A 13,541-nucleotide genomic window follows, 5' to 3' on the forward strand; every position below is an offset into this window, starting at 1 on the left:
AGTACAGCATTTTCTTTATGTTTAAGTTGACGTTACCGTTAGCAGTGAAGCTGTTAAGAGTCTAGTGAATGTGTTAGTGAGGTTTGTTCAGAGGATGAAGTTAAAGTGAAGTGAGTCCACATTTACCTCATAACCGTTAATAACTGTTAATAACTGTTAATAACTGTTAATAACTGGTGTTAACTGTTCATATCTTTAGTGTCAAACCAGGACATGTAACGTTTAATAAGCTCCCCATTGTTACTTTACTCATGCTAACACTTAAGCTGTTATGTGTTAGTATATATATGATATGATATATATACACTATATATAAACATATATATATATATGTATGTATATATATATATATATATATATATATACACATATATATATATATATATATATATATATATATATATATATATATATATATATATATATATATATATATATATATATATATATATATATATATATATATATATATATATGTATATATATATATATATATATATATATATATATATATACATATATATATATATATATATATATATATATATATATATATATATATATATATATATATATATATATATATATATATATATATATATATATATATATATATATATATATATATATATATATATATGTATATATATATATATATATGTGTATATATATATATATATATATGTATATATGTATATATATATATATATATATATATATATATATATATATATATATATATATATATATATATATATATATATATGTATATATATATACACACACACACACCTAACTATATGTATATGTTGTCCAATTCTGCAGGCAAAAGCATGGATGTGAGTGAAAGTCCCCTCCCTGAGAGCATCAACCCTAATAACTTCCCTGCCAAACTTTGGCGTCTGGTGAACAACCCGGTAACTCGAGCCATCAGCTGGGACAAGCTGGGCCAGACCGTGGTCATCGACCAGCATCTCTTCGAGGAGAAGGTCCTGTCTCCCAGCAGCAGCGGCGGCGGCGAGTCGGTCAACGCGGACGCCTTCAAAACCACCAACTTCTCGAGCTTCGTCCGTCAGCTCAATCTGTACGGCTTCAAGAAAGCCGACGCAACTGTAATAGACAGTGACGCCGCGGACCACGTGCAGTATCATTATTTCTACAACCCCAACTTCAAGAGAAACCAGCCTGAACGTGTCGCCAGTCTGAGGAGACTGACCGTCCACAACAAGGCCAAGATACAAGCTGGTCTGGACGTGAGAAACCGGCCCCCGAGTCGATACCTGCGATACAGTGCGGGCGACGGCAGAGATAAAGATGGGAAAAGAGGCAAGAGTCACTGCATGCCTGTCAGTGGGGGAGTAGCTTTAGATCGAGGGAACCCATTGTAATGGTCACACAAGTTTCAGTTTGGGGTTACAGTGAACATTGATGTAAAAAAATATCATTTTTCTTAATCCCTTCATGACTGGAAAGGGTCCATAAACACCACATTGAAAATCATTATGAATAACTACCAACTGTCTAACAGGTTGTTGTCATGCTTTGATTTTCTACAGTTTCTGCAGGCAGTTACTCTCTGATGAGCCCCACTCATCAGGAGTCCACTCATCCTTACCATCCAAACAAATATCAGGCCATGACGGCTCACAATGGAACCCCCGTCCCACCACGGTTCCTGACGAGGGGTCACGGTGCAGCTCTTTCGCCTACTGTCTTTGCTTCAGACAAAGGGATACCTGTATCTTTGAGCCAGCACTACACTGCAGCGGCCTCCAGCTCCACTGCCATGCACATTCAGCAAAGTTTAATGGCCTGCGCAAACCACGGAAATCCAAATTTCACTTTTAATGCGCAATATCAGCCTGGCTACTATTCCCCACGTGAGCATGACATCGGTTAACCTGTTAGGAATTCGAGTGGAACAGTTATTACCCACACGGGTTACACCACTTAAATTGTGCATGAGTAGAATTTTTTTTCAGCTAAAATGTAGTTGTAAAATACTAAAATATACTAATGTGTATTGACTAAATATCATTTTTCATTAGGAATGCGAAAGTGTAGGTTTCAACACGGATTCTGCATTTTATAATCTCAAATAATATCTTTTATCCTTCTTGAAGTTTGCCAGTGCTACCATCCGAACCTTGTGGCATCACAAATGGCAGGTAGTGGGCTTCAGACAGGGTCCTTCTCTACCCACAGTTATTACCAGGTAGGTGAATTGGAATCATGTAATCAATGCCTTACACCAGATCTGTGAGTAGTCAAGGAGGATGGAGGTTTGTCAACATGTACTCTGTCTAGAACATTTCTTTTTATTTTACTGTTTTAGGCAAGCTATCCTGTGAATGTGTTGTGTCATTTGGACAACAACCAGGACTCAAAGAACATGGAACACCAGGAGGCGAAAAAATGTGACATTAACTTGGACACAATTTTCCAGATTGCAGATGAGGTGATGCAAACTCCTCCCAATAGCAGCCTGGTTAGAGTTGTGACCCCGCAGAAGCCAGGCCCTGTGTTAGTGCCGTTCTCCGCTAACACTGTGCTGTGTGACAGCCCTGCCAGCACCACCAAAGCTAACTCTTTATCTCCTGGACCCAGTGTGGCTGTGACAGGCAGGGCTGATCTAGTCACATTCCAACAGCAGGAGGAATCTGTGATTTCACCGCCTGAGCAAATGCCGGAAGATGCCATATTCAAGGTAAGCCTAGATATTGTAGAGCTCCTCAAAGAATTTAGCTTTTTATATAAAGACAAGATACTTTGCCAGGGAAAAACTGGGGGACGTCTTGTCTGGCAGTTCGCACATAGAAATATTCATCCATGATATGTATTTTTTTTACATATAATAAGGTATTTATATCTACTAGATAATGTGTAACAACCTAGCAGAAGACCTTTACGTCATTTGCTAATGTTTTCTATGTGCTCTGGCAAGGTTACCATTGATGATGCAAAGGACACTGAGGTTATAAGTGTTGAGGTTAACGACACTCTGACGGACACCAGTCAGGCCTACAACAGCACATGCACACGAAGTCCAACAAATCTTTATGTAAGATATTAATCATTTAGGGAGCACATTCAGAATAAAACTGGTGGAAGGAAATGCATTTATATTTATATATTTCTCCTTTTGATGTCAACTTGTTGATATGATTGGCATGTGACAGGGAGTTTTTATTCATTCCAGAATGTGACTTTATTCTCCATTTTAATGATTCTTTGTTGTGCAAAACTTTGTGGATGTGTTCAAATTGTAATCTTATTTTTTTCAAGAATTGTAAAATAACTTTTGTTGTTCATATGTGCGTTTCTTTATTGTAAGTGACTTTGAAAAATGCAATAATTTAAGTAACACTCAAAAGTCCTTATTGCTTTACAATTTAAAAATAAATTGTAAAGCAAATTTTTACCTCTACATTTTTAACACAGTAGTATATAAAGTGTGATGCTTTTTACGAATTGTAATTTATAGTTTAATTTATACAGATTTGCTGAAACAGGGCTAACTCAGCCTGTCCTTATTTTAATGTACAGATGTTTGACTTACTCTCTACTTTTAATAGCATAAACGCTAGTGTTTGTCAAAGCAAGTTTTAACTGTTGTGACGGGGGAGAAAACATTGAATGAATTGCATAAAATATAATCATTAGATCTACTAGTGATCGTTTGCTTTTTGATGGGGACTTGGTGGTGGTTGCTTTTCCCAACCTTTTATTTTTTGCTGTATCACTTTAAAGGTTGTGTTTTAAAACGTGTAACTGAGGCAAGTGTGTACAAATATGATAATAAAGTGAAATGTATTTCGGATAATACAGCAGGATGGTTTGTTGTGTGTGGGTATCTCTAGTTATTCCTCCTTACACCTGTGTGCTGGTCCTGTACATGTGCACCACTAGAGGGCGCCACTTGCGCGTTGCTGGTCAGCGCCACTGCGCGTTGCTGGTCAGCGCCACTGCTCTGCCCCGCCCTCACTCTGCAATGTGGCCTTCAGGTGCTACTCGGAAACTCCTCGTTTGTTATCACTGTAACTATTTTTTATTACATTCTGAAACTTGCAAGTGTTTTGGGTTGAAAACAAAGCCCGTAACAACTGCAGTACTTAAATTGTGTTTAATATTTAAAGACTACAAATTGACATCACATTGCGTGAAAATAGGAGTAAATACCTCTCGTGAATTTACCGTAATTTTGACAGTTGCGTCATAATGCTAATTTAATGTACCTGTAACAACATTTGTTAACACGGTCTCTCTCTCGTTTGAATCAGCTGCCAAACATCCAGCCTTCCCCTGACACATCTGCTCCTACATGTGCGTCGTTTCAATAAAGCTCCACTCTCCGACAGCACGCGAAGGCACCAGCACAGTGAGCAGGTAGAGAGCGTCAATGAATCCCAGCGACAGACAGGCAGTCCGGCAGGTAGACCTCTGGGACGGACTCACACCTGCACACCGTCTCTCCGCGGCATCGACCTCTAACGGAGCTCACCAGGAGTCTGGACCACTTTATCCCGTACTTTGTGTAGTGTTGCTCCTCCGCAGTCGTTGATGGGTTTGTGATAAACAATTCATTTTCTCAGGAGGATCTAAGTTCTTACAGCGGAGCCACTGAACCCAGGGAATGTGTGCGTGTGTGTGTGTGCGTGTGCATGTGTGTGTGTGCGTGTGCATGTGTGTGTGTGCGTGTGTGTGCGTTTTTCCTCCACAGTGAGTTTGTTTAAATGAAGCCCGACTGGAGGAAAGAAGAGTCTGTCGGAGAAGTCGCTCTTGGTTTTCAGAGTAAGACGTCAGTCAGAGGTCCGTTTGCTTTGGTTAATAATTAGATACAGCGGCTGGTTTAACAACTTCTTTTGAGGATTATTTTTCGCAAAACTCTTTCGGTTGTAACCATAATATCAACATGTCTTATAACTGTCCGCCGGCACCCTGCAGCCCGGCCTCTGCAGCTCAAACTGTCGCTTTCTGTGTGGATTTATCCGGGAAACGTGGTGTCCACGGGATGAGCGACCTCCAGACCAGTGTGATCAGTGAGGTAGAGTGAGGTAAAGTGAGGTAGAGTGTGATCAGTGAGGTAGAGTGTGATCAGTGAGGTAGAGTGTGATCAGTGAGGTAGAGTGTGATCAGTGAGGTAGAGTGTGATCAGTGAGGTAGAGTGTGATCAGTGAGGTAGAGTGTGATCAGTGAGGTAGAGTGTGATCAGTGAGGTAAAGTGTGATCAGTGAGGTAGAGTGTGATCAGTGAGGTAAAGTGTGATCAGTGAGGTAGAGTGTGATCAGTGAGGTAGAGTGTGATCAGTGAGGTAAAGTGTGATCAGTGAGGTAAAGTGTGATCAGTGAGGTAAAGTGTGATCAGTGAGGTAAAGTGTGATCAGTGTGATCAGTGAGGTAGAGTGTGATCAGTGAGGTAGAGTGTGATCAGTGAGGTAAAGTGTGATCAGTGAGGTAGAGTGTGATCAGTGAGGTAGAGTGTGATCAGTGAGGTAAAGTGTGATCAGTGAGGTAGAGTGTGATCAGTGAGGTAGAGTGTGATCAGTGAGGTAGAGTGAAGGCTGTCACGTTGGTGTCCGTACGGACAGCAGTGTGGATGAAGAGTGACCCGCTGCTGAGAGGATACAGCAGCTCAGACACCACGCAAAGAAACACGCAACACATGAGCACATCTGATGTGTGTGAAGACTAAAGACACTGGATACAAGTTCATCCCAGCTTGTTGCATCTCGGAGTTTTTCTTCTGTTTGGCACTGAACCAAAGGCTTTTCTTCTGAATATTAACTCTGGTGCTGAATGGAAGTTTTGGGACATTCACGCATTATGATGGCAGTGCTCTGAAACTTTGGATTCTATCTATTTAGCATTTTGTCGCCTCGGCAGGAAGAAGAAGTGGGACCTATCCATCCATACATACATATACATATACATATATACATACATACATACATACATACATACATACATACATACATACATACATATACATATATACACATACATACATACATACATACATACATACATATATACATATACATATACATACATACATACATACATACATACATATACATATATACACATACATACATACATACATACATACATACATACATACATATATACATACATACATATACATATATACATATACATACATACATACATATATATATATATATTAATATTCCCTCCGCCCGTCTGTCCGCGGTGCTCGCCTGCTTTGAAGTCCACCATGTGCGGTCGGGCCCCGCCGCTGCAGCCGAGGCCATGACCGTCCCGCAGCGGCTCCTGGCCGGGCTCTGGCCGTGGCTGCTCATGGCGGCCCTGCAGGTGGTGCTGGGCCAGCCGGGCCTGGAGGCCGAGCGGCCGGTCCTCCGAGCGGTCATCAAGGTGGCCCTGCTGAACCCCGAGCCGGCGGGGAAGCCTCTCACTCTGAAGGGGGTGTTCGTGAGAGGAAGCGAAGGCTACGCGGAGGGGAAACTCATGCAGGTGAGGTGTCATAAGTTACCAACACAGGTGCACTCCTTCACCTGCACACACAGAACCCACTGGTGCTGGTGCCCACCTGCTGTCAGAGTTGTGCAGCTGTGTCACACTCACTACAGGCTCTCCTGAGAGAACATAGCGCCCCTGAAAGCTGTCAGGAATTGAATGCCTTGCTCAAAGACACTCAGCAATGTTGATGAGTGGGAATATGTGGTCTTGACGGACAGCCTTGTGGCATGGCATCCTTTTGACATTGATATACAGTTGAAATGGCCTGTTGCTCTGGTAACCATTTTGTCCGAATAGACTCTCCCACTGGCTATTCTTATGGTAGATGTTCCACTGCTGACTGGTCATTTAGAAACTACTAAACTTGAATATTTATGTAAAGAAACAGGGGAGTAATAATTCAACATCCAACATCCATATATAAGAAAAGGGTTCATTTGAAAATGAGTTTTCAGAACACACCGCCTGTCTTTAAGTGCGTCCGTCCTTCTGTGGATTGACTGTTGGTCCCACATGTTTCTGTAGCCTAAGACAAACGTTTTCACAGCATCCACTTGATGATAAATCAAATGATGTGAACACCTGAACTTGTTGCCAAATTTCAGTCCAAATACTGTGGTGACCATTGGTTGCTTAAATTCCTTGAACAATAGTGAGGACATGCAGGTGTTTATTGAGGTTAGTTTGTTGATCATTCTATTTATTACTTCACCCTGGGTTTGGTTGATGTTGCCAACTTTTTCTTTTTTTAATGTGTGCTCTTTCAAATATGACAGCTTTGTTTTGCACTAACTATTCCTGGCTTTTAAATGCTCTTCCAACATTTTTAATATGAAGGTGTGGCCGAAGACTCTTAAACAACTCAGCAAATCATGTTTAGACTCATGCAAACCTATAATTGGAGCAACATATTTTTTTTTCCCATTTATAAAATGCAAAGCAAATGTAAAGTATGCACTCTATTCAGTGTGCATATTTAGGATTGAGGAGTGGATTAAGGCTCCCGGGGCTTAAAGCCTCGGCTGTGTCAATTTATTTACCGTCTCCAGGGGAAACGTGACGACAGATATGAGGTGCTGTAGGGTCTTGTCTCTTCTCACTCACTGGGCGTGGGAGGTTTTGTGAATGGCAAGCCAGATGCATGCAGTTAGCCATAATTGATAAGGATTTACACGGTAAAGCCCCTGTATAAAACACCGCGAACAGCCGCCGCTGTTTTTCCTCTCCAGGTAAAGCCGATTTGTCTGTGTGGGATGTTGACAACATGTTACGGATGCTTATCACAGCGCAGGTGAGATCAGAGACACTTCAGGCTCTCTGGGATTTCCAGCTTCCTTTATTTTTTTCACATCCCCATAAAACCTTGCGCAGTATTTTGTAGCGCTCCAAACACAAAATGTGCTGTAGAGGAAATACACGAAAATATAATAACCCCCTGTGGGTCTCTGCAGGGAGCTTTAGCAACACACTGTAAAGCAGCACATGGGTGACGGAGCGGGATCAAGACTGTAGAAGTGATATCTGCCTGGATTGCACCAGTACCACATTGTGGTTCTGTCCGAGGTAAGGAAGGTATAGACTCTCTTTCCAGGCTGTTCCCACCGTGCACAGAGGTGGTGATATGCTGCAGGATGCTCTTTGTTGCAGCTTAGGCCTGTTCCAACAGGTCCTCATCGCCTCTGCAGGCTGCTTTACGGTCCCGCTTTATGTTCTTGTCTTCCAGTGGGTGAGTGGGGGTGGGGGGGTGAAGGCTTGAAGGGAGGTTGAGTTCCATAGATGGATGCTCTGCCTCACACACTGTCTTTGTACTGTTTTTCTTTCTTCAATTACTCCTCTCTATGTTAAAGGGATAGTTCACCCCAAAATCAAACATACATATATTCCCTCTTACCTGCAGTGCAATTTATCAATTTTGGTGCGAGTTGCCGAGTGTTGGCAATCTCTCTGCGGCACATATCTCAGAAATTAGGCAACTCACACCAAAACAATCTAGATTGATTAATAGCTCTTCAGGTAAGAGGGGAAAAAAATGTATTTTGATTTTGGTGGTGAACTGTCCCTTCTTTAAACACTGTTCATGTATTATCCTGAACACAAAGGAAAGTTGTATTCTAGTAAGCGTAACTCCTGCCTCAGAAGTGACTCCAGATGTCACTCTGGACCACGCTGAAGCGCTACAGACACTTTTCATAAGCAGCATAAACAGTTATTACTTATCATTTTGGCCCCATGCTGATCTTCATAGTCATGTTGCTCCTCTGAGCTTTGGCTTGATTTTGAGGGTTTTATAAGAACATTTTGGAAGTTGATTTCTAGGAAAGCGGCATTCGGCATTAGAAGTTAAACAGTGTTTTGCAACGTTGAAAAAGATCAACTTTCACTCTTTTACTGTTACTTCAAACGGTACAGATTGCACGTATTGTAGCCTTTTGGCCATGTACGTTTTTGTAGAGGCAGACCTGGAGTTTCTTCTCTCATAAATCATCAGATGCTGTTCTGATCTTGTTTGCTAACACATGTAAGGACCGAACTCCAAACGAGTGCCTGGGATAGAAGGAATTCCCAGTTTTCCCCTCAAAGTCATGGGACTTTGCTCTGGTACACATCTCCCTCTGATCTATTAAACTGTGATCTCCCTGGAAGTGTGCCCTGTCCTCTGAATGAACACGTTCATTGGAACACTGGCTGGGGTCCGGCCAGCGCTATTTGGACAAATACAAGTACCGAGGAATTTTGACTCCCTCCCCCCTTTTTTTTCCAAAACGAAGCTTGCATTATGACCAGAGGAGAAGTGCAAAGGCTTCTGGGATAGCTTTGAACTTGAGAGGACTGTCCTCTGTTGAGAGAAGGAGTTTGAGTTTATCCTCCAATGGGCATTGAGCCATAGAGAACATCATAAGGGCTCCACCTTTTCTTTTTTTTTTGTTGCTTTAAGCCATCTTGACTTTCTTTTCATCCTTGCGCTGTATTTTTGTGTCTTTGTACTTTGAAATGTTGAATTGACCTTTGAGAGCTCCCTTAAATACATCAGCTATAATTAAGGCAGGGCAGGCAATTGACTGAACACCAGTTAACTGTGCACCACTTCACATTCCTCCGTCTCCCTCCTCAGTGTCCCACTAGGTACTGAGTGCCTCCCCGGCTCCGCAGTCCGAGGCTGGTATCTGCGTGTTCTGGCACGGCCATTTGGGAACGAGGGATGGGAGGGCGGAGGCGGCGCTGAGGGAGAACATCAAAGCGCGTCCAGTTCGGAACGTGAGCTGGGATGATTAAAAAACCGAAGGCTGTTTACACTGCACTTCCCACATGGGCCCTAGCCTCTCTCCCCCACCCTCCCTCTAGATTTCCTGTCCATACTTCCTATCTCCCTGGATTGAGATAACAGCCTGTCCAGGGCTCCTCGGGGCTCCTCGCCGCTTTATGTGGAGGTGCTGCTGCGCATAGCTTTGCTTTTGTACACGTGGCATAACATAGCTATATATATGAATATATATTCATTTATTTTCCTGAAGTGTGTCCAGGTCCCTGGAACTTCTTGTGGGGGTGTCATATCAGCCCTCTAAACTCCTTATTGTGGGAGAACTGTGAAGAATATGAAAATCATCAGGATAGGATCAGAAAATGGGTTTGACTTGAGTGTTTTAGAATATTTTGTGTATGTAGCAACATGGATATAGATGAATTAAACTGTGGAAAGGAATATCTTGACAGTAAAATAACTGAATATATGACTATTGTGAATGACGAGTGCTACGTTGTTTACTATAAACTTAGTGCTTTGCCCTCAATTTTGTATTTTCCTTTATAAGAACCTCCCATTATCTGCTTGTTAATGAATCTGGAGCACCCTCCAGGTTAAAAACCAACGCATTTGGCTCTGAAGTCCAATTGTTTTGTTTTTTACAATACATTAACAGTGGGTGCAGCAGTAGAAAAAGGCCTGAATTTTGCTGCAAGCCTCAGTTCACGTCCCCCATATGAGACCCCGACGTAAACAGCAGGAGAACACGTCTATCAGTCCTATCTGCCCCGCAGCCACACTGGCAGTTCTATAAAGGTACCAATGAAATCGGCATAAGCTCACAATTTCCCCCCGCTCTGCCACAGCGGCTGTTGAAAAGAACGCCGACTTTTCTGTGATTAACTAATGTTTGTGTAAAAAAAAAAACCTGTTGAAGCCAGTGTATCACATAAGAAACACACTCAGCACCTTTTGATACAGAGATTATTCACATTCCTTTATGTGGCCGGCTCACTCGGATCTCCCGTCTAGACATGCTGGTCTTTTTTTTAATTTCCATATGTTCATCAGCTCAGCCCGCCGCTAGTGCTTTTCCTATCATCTCCTATAACCTCCAGTGATCTGAGACCACCATTCCATGTCGCTCGCCTTGAACAGACCCCCACGCGTTGTCCGACCTACAGACAAAGCTCTGGACTAATGGTTTCTCCTCCTGAGCGTGGGGGGGGGGATCTGACAGAGCAGGAAGCAGCGGCTGGTGCCGTCCTGTCCACCCCTCTTCCACAGGAGATGGCTGCTGGAGATGTTTCTCGGGGCACTGGGAAGAAAAAGGGGAGAGAGGCAGGTAAGGGGGAAACATGGCAAATCTCTTAATCCCGCCGGCCCCCTTCTTTTTAAGTCATTAGACCAGGTCTGGAATTCACGGACATTATACAACACATTCTTTTCTACTTTTCGTAGCTCTCCTCATGCACAAATCAAGAGAAAGTTGTGCTACTGTCTCCGTCTACGCATGCAAAAGAGTCCCATGCTTAATACCACGTTGGTCTTGTAGCATATCTATGTAGAGCATGCAAACACACACACATGCTTAGTACTCAAACAATGCAGTATGGTAAATTCATTACTACTGGTCTTCTTCTTGAACCGACCCACAGACAGGGAGAGTTGGAGAGTGAAAGGGGAACACCAGGTCTGAAACAAACAGCGTTACAAAACCTCAAAAGTGAGGATTTGTCCGGCTCCACCGCTATGTTTGTGTGTGTGTGTGCTTTCATATTCACACAGTTCATTGATCTCAGACAAAGTGGTGGAAAAACTTGAAATGGTGCACACACACATAAATACACACTTAACCGAAAATGATAATGATACAGGCTTTGTCTCGCTCTTCTTTTGGAGCAGTTTTATTGTGTTTCCCTTTGAGAAACCACCGGGGCCACTGGAGGAGCTCTTTTAAATTGTGCCATCGTGTATAGCCACACATCCATTACAATCTAGGGCAGTGAGTCACCCCTGATTATAAAAGAGCACACGCATGCACTCGCATACAAACACACACACACACACACACGCACACACAGGCGTTTTCCTTTGATGGTGCCGTACCTGACATAGGGCCAGGCGTGGCCAGGCGTGGCCAGGGTGTGTTCAGGGTCAGCGGAATTCAATTATGTCGGGTTAAACAGTTCTGAATACCTTGGCATTTTTGCATTCCCACTGAGATTGGGATCTCGTGCAACCTTTCTGAATTTGTCCCGACGGTGCAGGTCAAGTGAAGCACCTGTCCTCCAACCTTCCAGTTGAAACCGATCCACTGGGAGTACAGAGGAAAGGCTCAGGCCAAGCTTTCCCTTCCCCAGGGATCAAGGCCACATTTATAGAGTTTTGCAGAGAACCATGTTGCAACAGATGACAACTGCACCATATGGCAGCAGGATCGCTTATAAAACATGTACTGTGAAACACTGGAGAAATCAGAATAGTTGAAATAGTTGGTCTTGCCTTTGGAGAAAAAGTAAGCAAATTAAGCGCATCATAGTTTAACAACCAGTCCAGTGATTTATGCCCCCACAACTGTGGCCGGGACATTATGTTTTCAGTTTGTTTCTGTACGTGAATAGGATAAAATGATGAAGTGATAATTCTAGTTATTCATGCTTATAGCATTGCTCTAGGGATGGTCATGTCGTCGTTACAATAACTATTGTATGGATTGCCATGAAATTTGCCCTGATGTTTCCATGTGAGACACCATGAGCTCGACATCCGTGGTTTTCATTAAATGCGTCACAGATGTTGTTAGCATGCTAACATGCTAAGCTAAGAAGGTTGAACATGGTAAACATTACACCTGTTACACATTCACTTGTTGGTGTTGTCATAGGGAGCATGTTAGCACGCCCACGTAAGCATTTATTTCAAAGGCCCGCTGTGTGTGAGTACAGACTCTATACACCAGTTGTTGAACGCTTGTCTGTGATACGTTTGTGTGCATAAATTGCATTGTGGTGATGAATTAAACTCCTAAGTGTTAGTACTCATTTGGGACCTCATTTCTGCTTTTGCTGTTATATCATCAGACAGGGAATATCCTGTTAAACTGGGCCAAATGACTTCATAGATATTGATTTTTATCGTGAAGTCCCTCGTAGATTTATCTGCCCCGCCTGCGGTGGCGAAAGCGGCCCCTCGGCTCCTGCTAACATCAAAGGGGCCCGGAAGCTTCTCTGCAGTTTCTCATTTTCTCTTTTTGTCTCGCTCCTCTTCCTCCCACGGCGCGGCTTCAAATTCCTCCTCCTCACCTCCTCTCCTCCAACCAGTCCTCTCTTGTTTCTTGACAGCTCTTTAAAACGGCTGTAATTCATTGCATGTGCTTCAGTTTCAAGGGCAAAAATGGCTACATGCACTCAAAAGGCAGGAAGCGCTTAGTTTGCTGAGGAATTGGAGGAAAAGAGTCATCACCATACCACAGATAAATGCTCCCTGACAAACTCCCTCCCTCTCTTCGGCTCCCCGTGGTTCCTCCAGTCACTCTCTCAGGCATTTTTTTTATTATTTTGGTATGGCTTTGTGTTTGCCGCTGCAATAACACCTCCCAGCAATGCAAATTCATACACAGTTTGGTTCTTGTACATTAAGCTGAAAACGATTTGAACTTTTTTCCCATGCGTGTCATATATTGTTTAAAAAGCAGAATCTGCAGTGAGAACAGAGCAAGTCTTCTGAGTGGAAGCACATTTTCTACTTTTCCGCCTGAACGCTCGGCTCAACGATCCGCGAGAAGAGAAGCTTTTCAC

At 42.8% G+C, this 13,541-nt stretch overlaps 2 protein-coding genes across 2 annotated transcripts in view; both read left to right on the forward strand.

Annotated features, from left to right (window-relative positions):
• Nucleotides 1-833: 833 nt before the first annotated feature.
• Nucleotides 834-4,491, forward strand: hsf5 (heat shock transcription factor family member 5). The gene is made up of 7 exons (XM_054625234.1): nt 834-1,326; nt 1,566-1,880; nt 2,124-2,215; nt 2,336-2,707; nt 2,945-3,061; nt 3,910-4,024; nt 4,343-4,491. Exons 1-7 carry the CDS (start codon nt 834-836, stop codon nt 4,489-4,491), a joined length of 1,653 nt encoding a protein of 550 aa, XP_054481209.1.
• Nucleotides 4,492-6,248: 1,757 nt separating this feature from the next.
• Nucleotides 6,249-13,541, forward strand: part of LOC129113214 (E3 ubiquitin-protein ligase RNF43) — a 77,977-nt gene continuing 70,684 nt past the window's right edge. Inside the window, exon 1 of the mRNA XM_054625415.1 lies at nt 6,249-6,494. Coding sequence (XP_054481390.1) covers nt 6,273-6,494 — 222 coding nt within the window. The 5' untranslated portion in view covers nt 6,249-6,272. The remainder of the gene's footprint in view (nt 6,495-13,541) is intronic.

This window comes from Anoplopoma fimbria, chromosome 24 (genome assembly GCF_027596085.1).
Source record: "Anoplopoma fimbria isolate UVic2021 breed Golden Eagle Sablefish chromosome 24, Afim_UVic_2022, whole genome shotgun sequence".
Lineage (NCBI taxonomy): Eukaryota > Metazoa > Chordata > Actinopteri > Perciformes > Anoplopomatidae > Anoplopoma > Anoplopoma fimbria.

What these genes read in the sequence shown, in the direction of transcription:
- hsf5 (XM_054625234.1), top strand. Translation starts at nt 834, where the DNA reads ATGGATGTGAGTGAAAGTCCCCTCCCTGAGAGCATCAACCCTAATAAC. An exon ending in AGATAAAGATGGGAAAAGAG is followed by an intron (nt 1,327 to 1,565) that starts GCAAGAGTCACT and finishes CAGTTTCTGCAG; the next exon opens with GCAGTTACTCTCTGATGAGC. An exon ending in GCCTGGCTACTATTCCCCAC is followed by an intron (nt 1,881 to 2,123) that starts GTGAGCATGACA and finishes TCCTTCTTGAAG; the next exon opens with TTTGCCAGTGCTACCATCCG.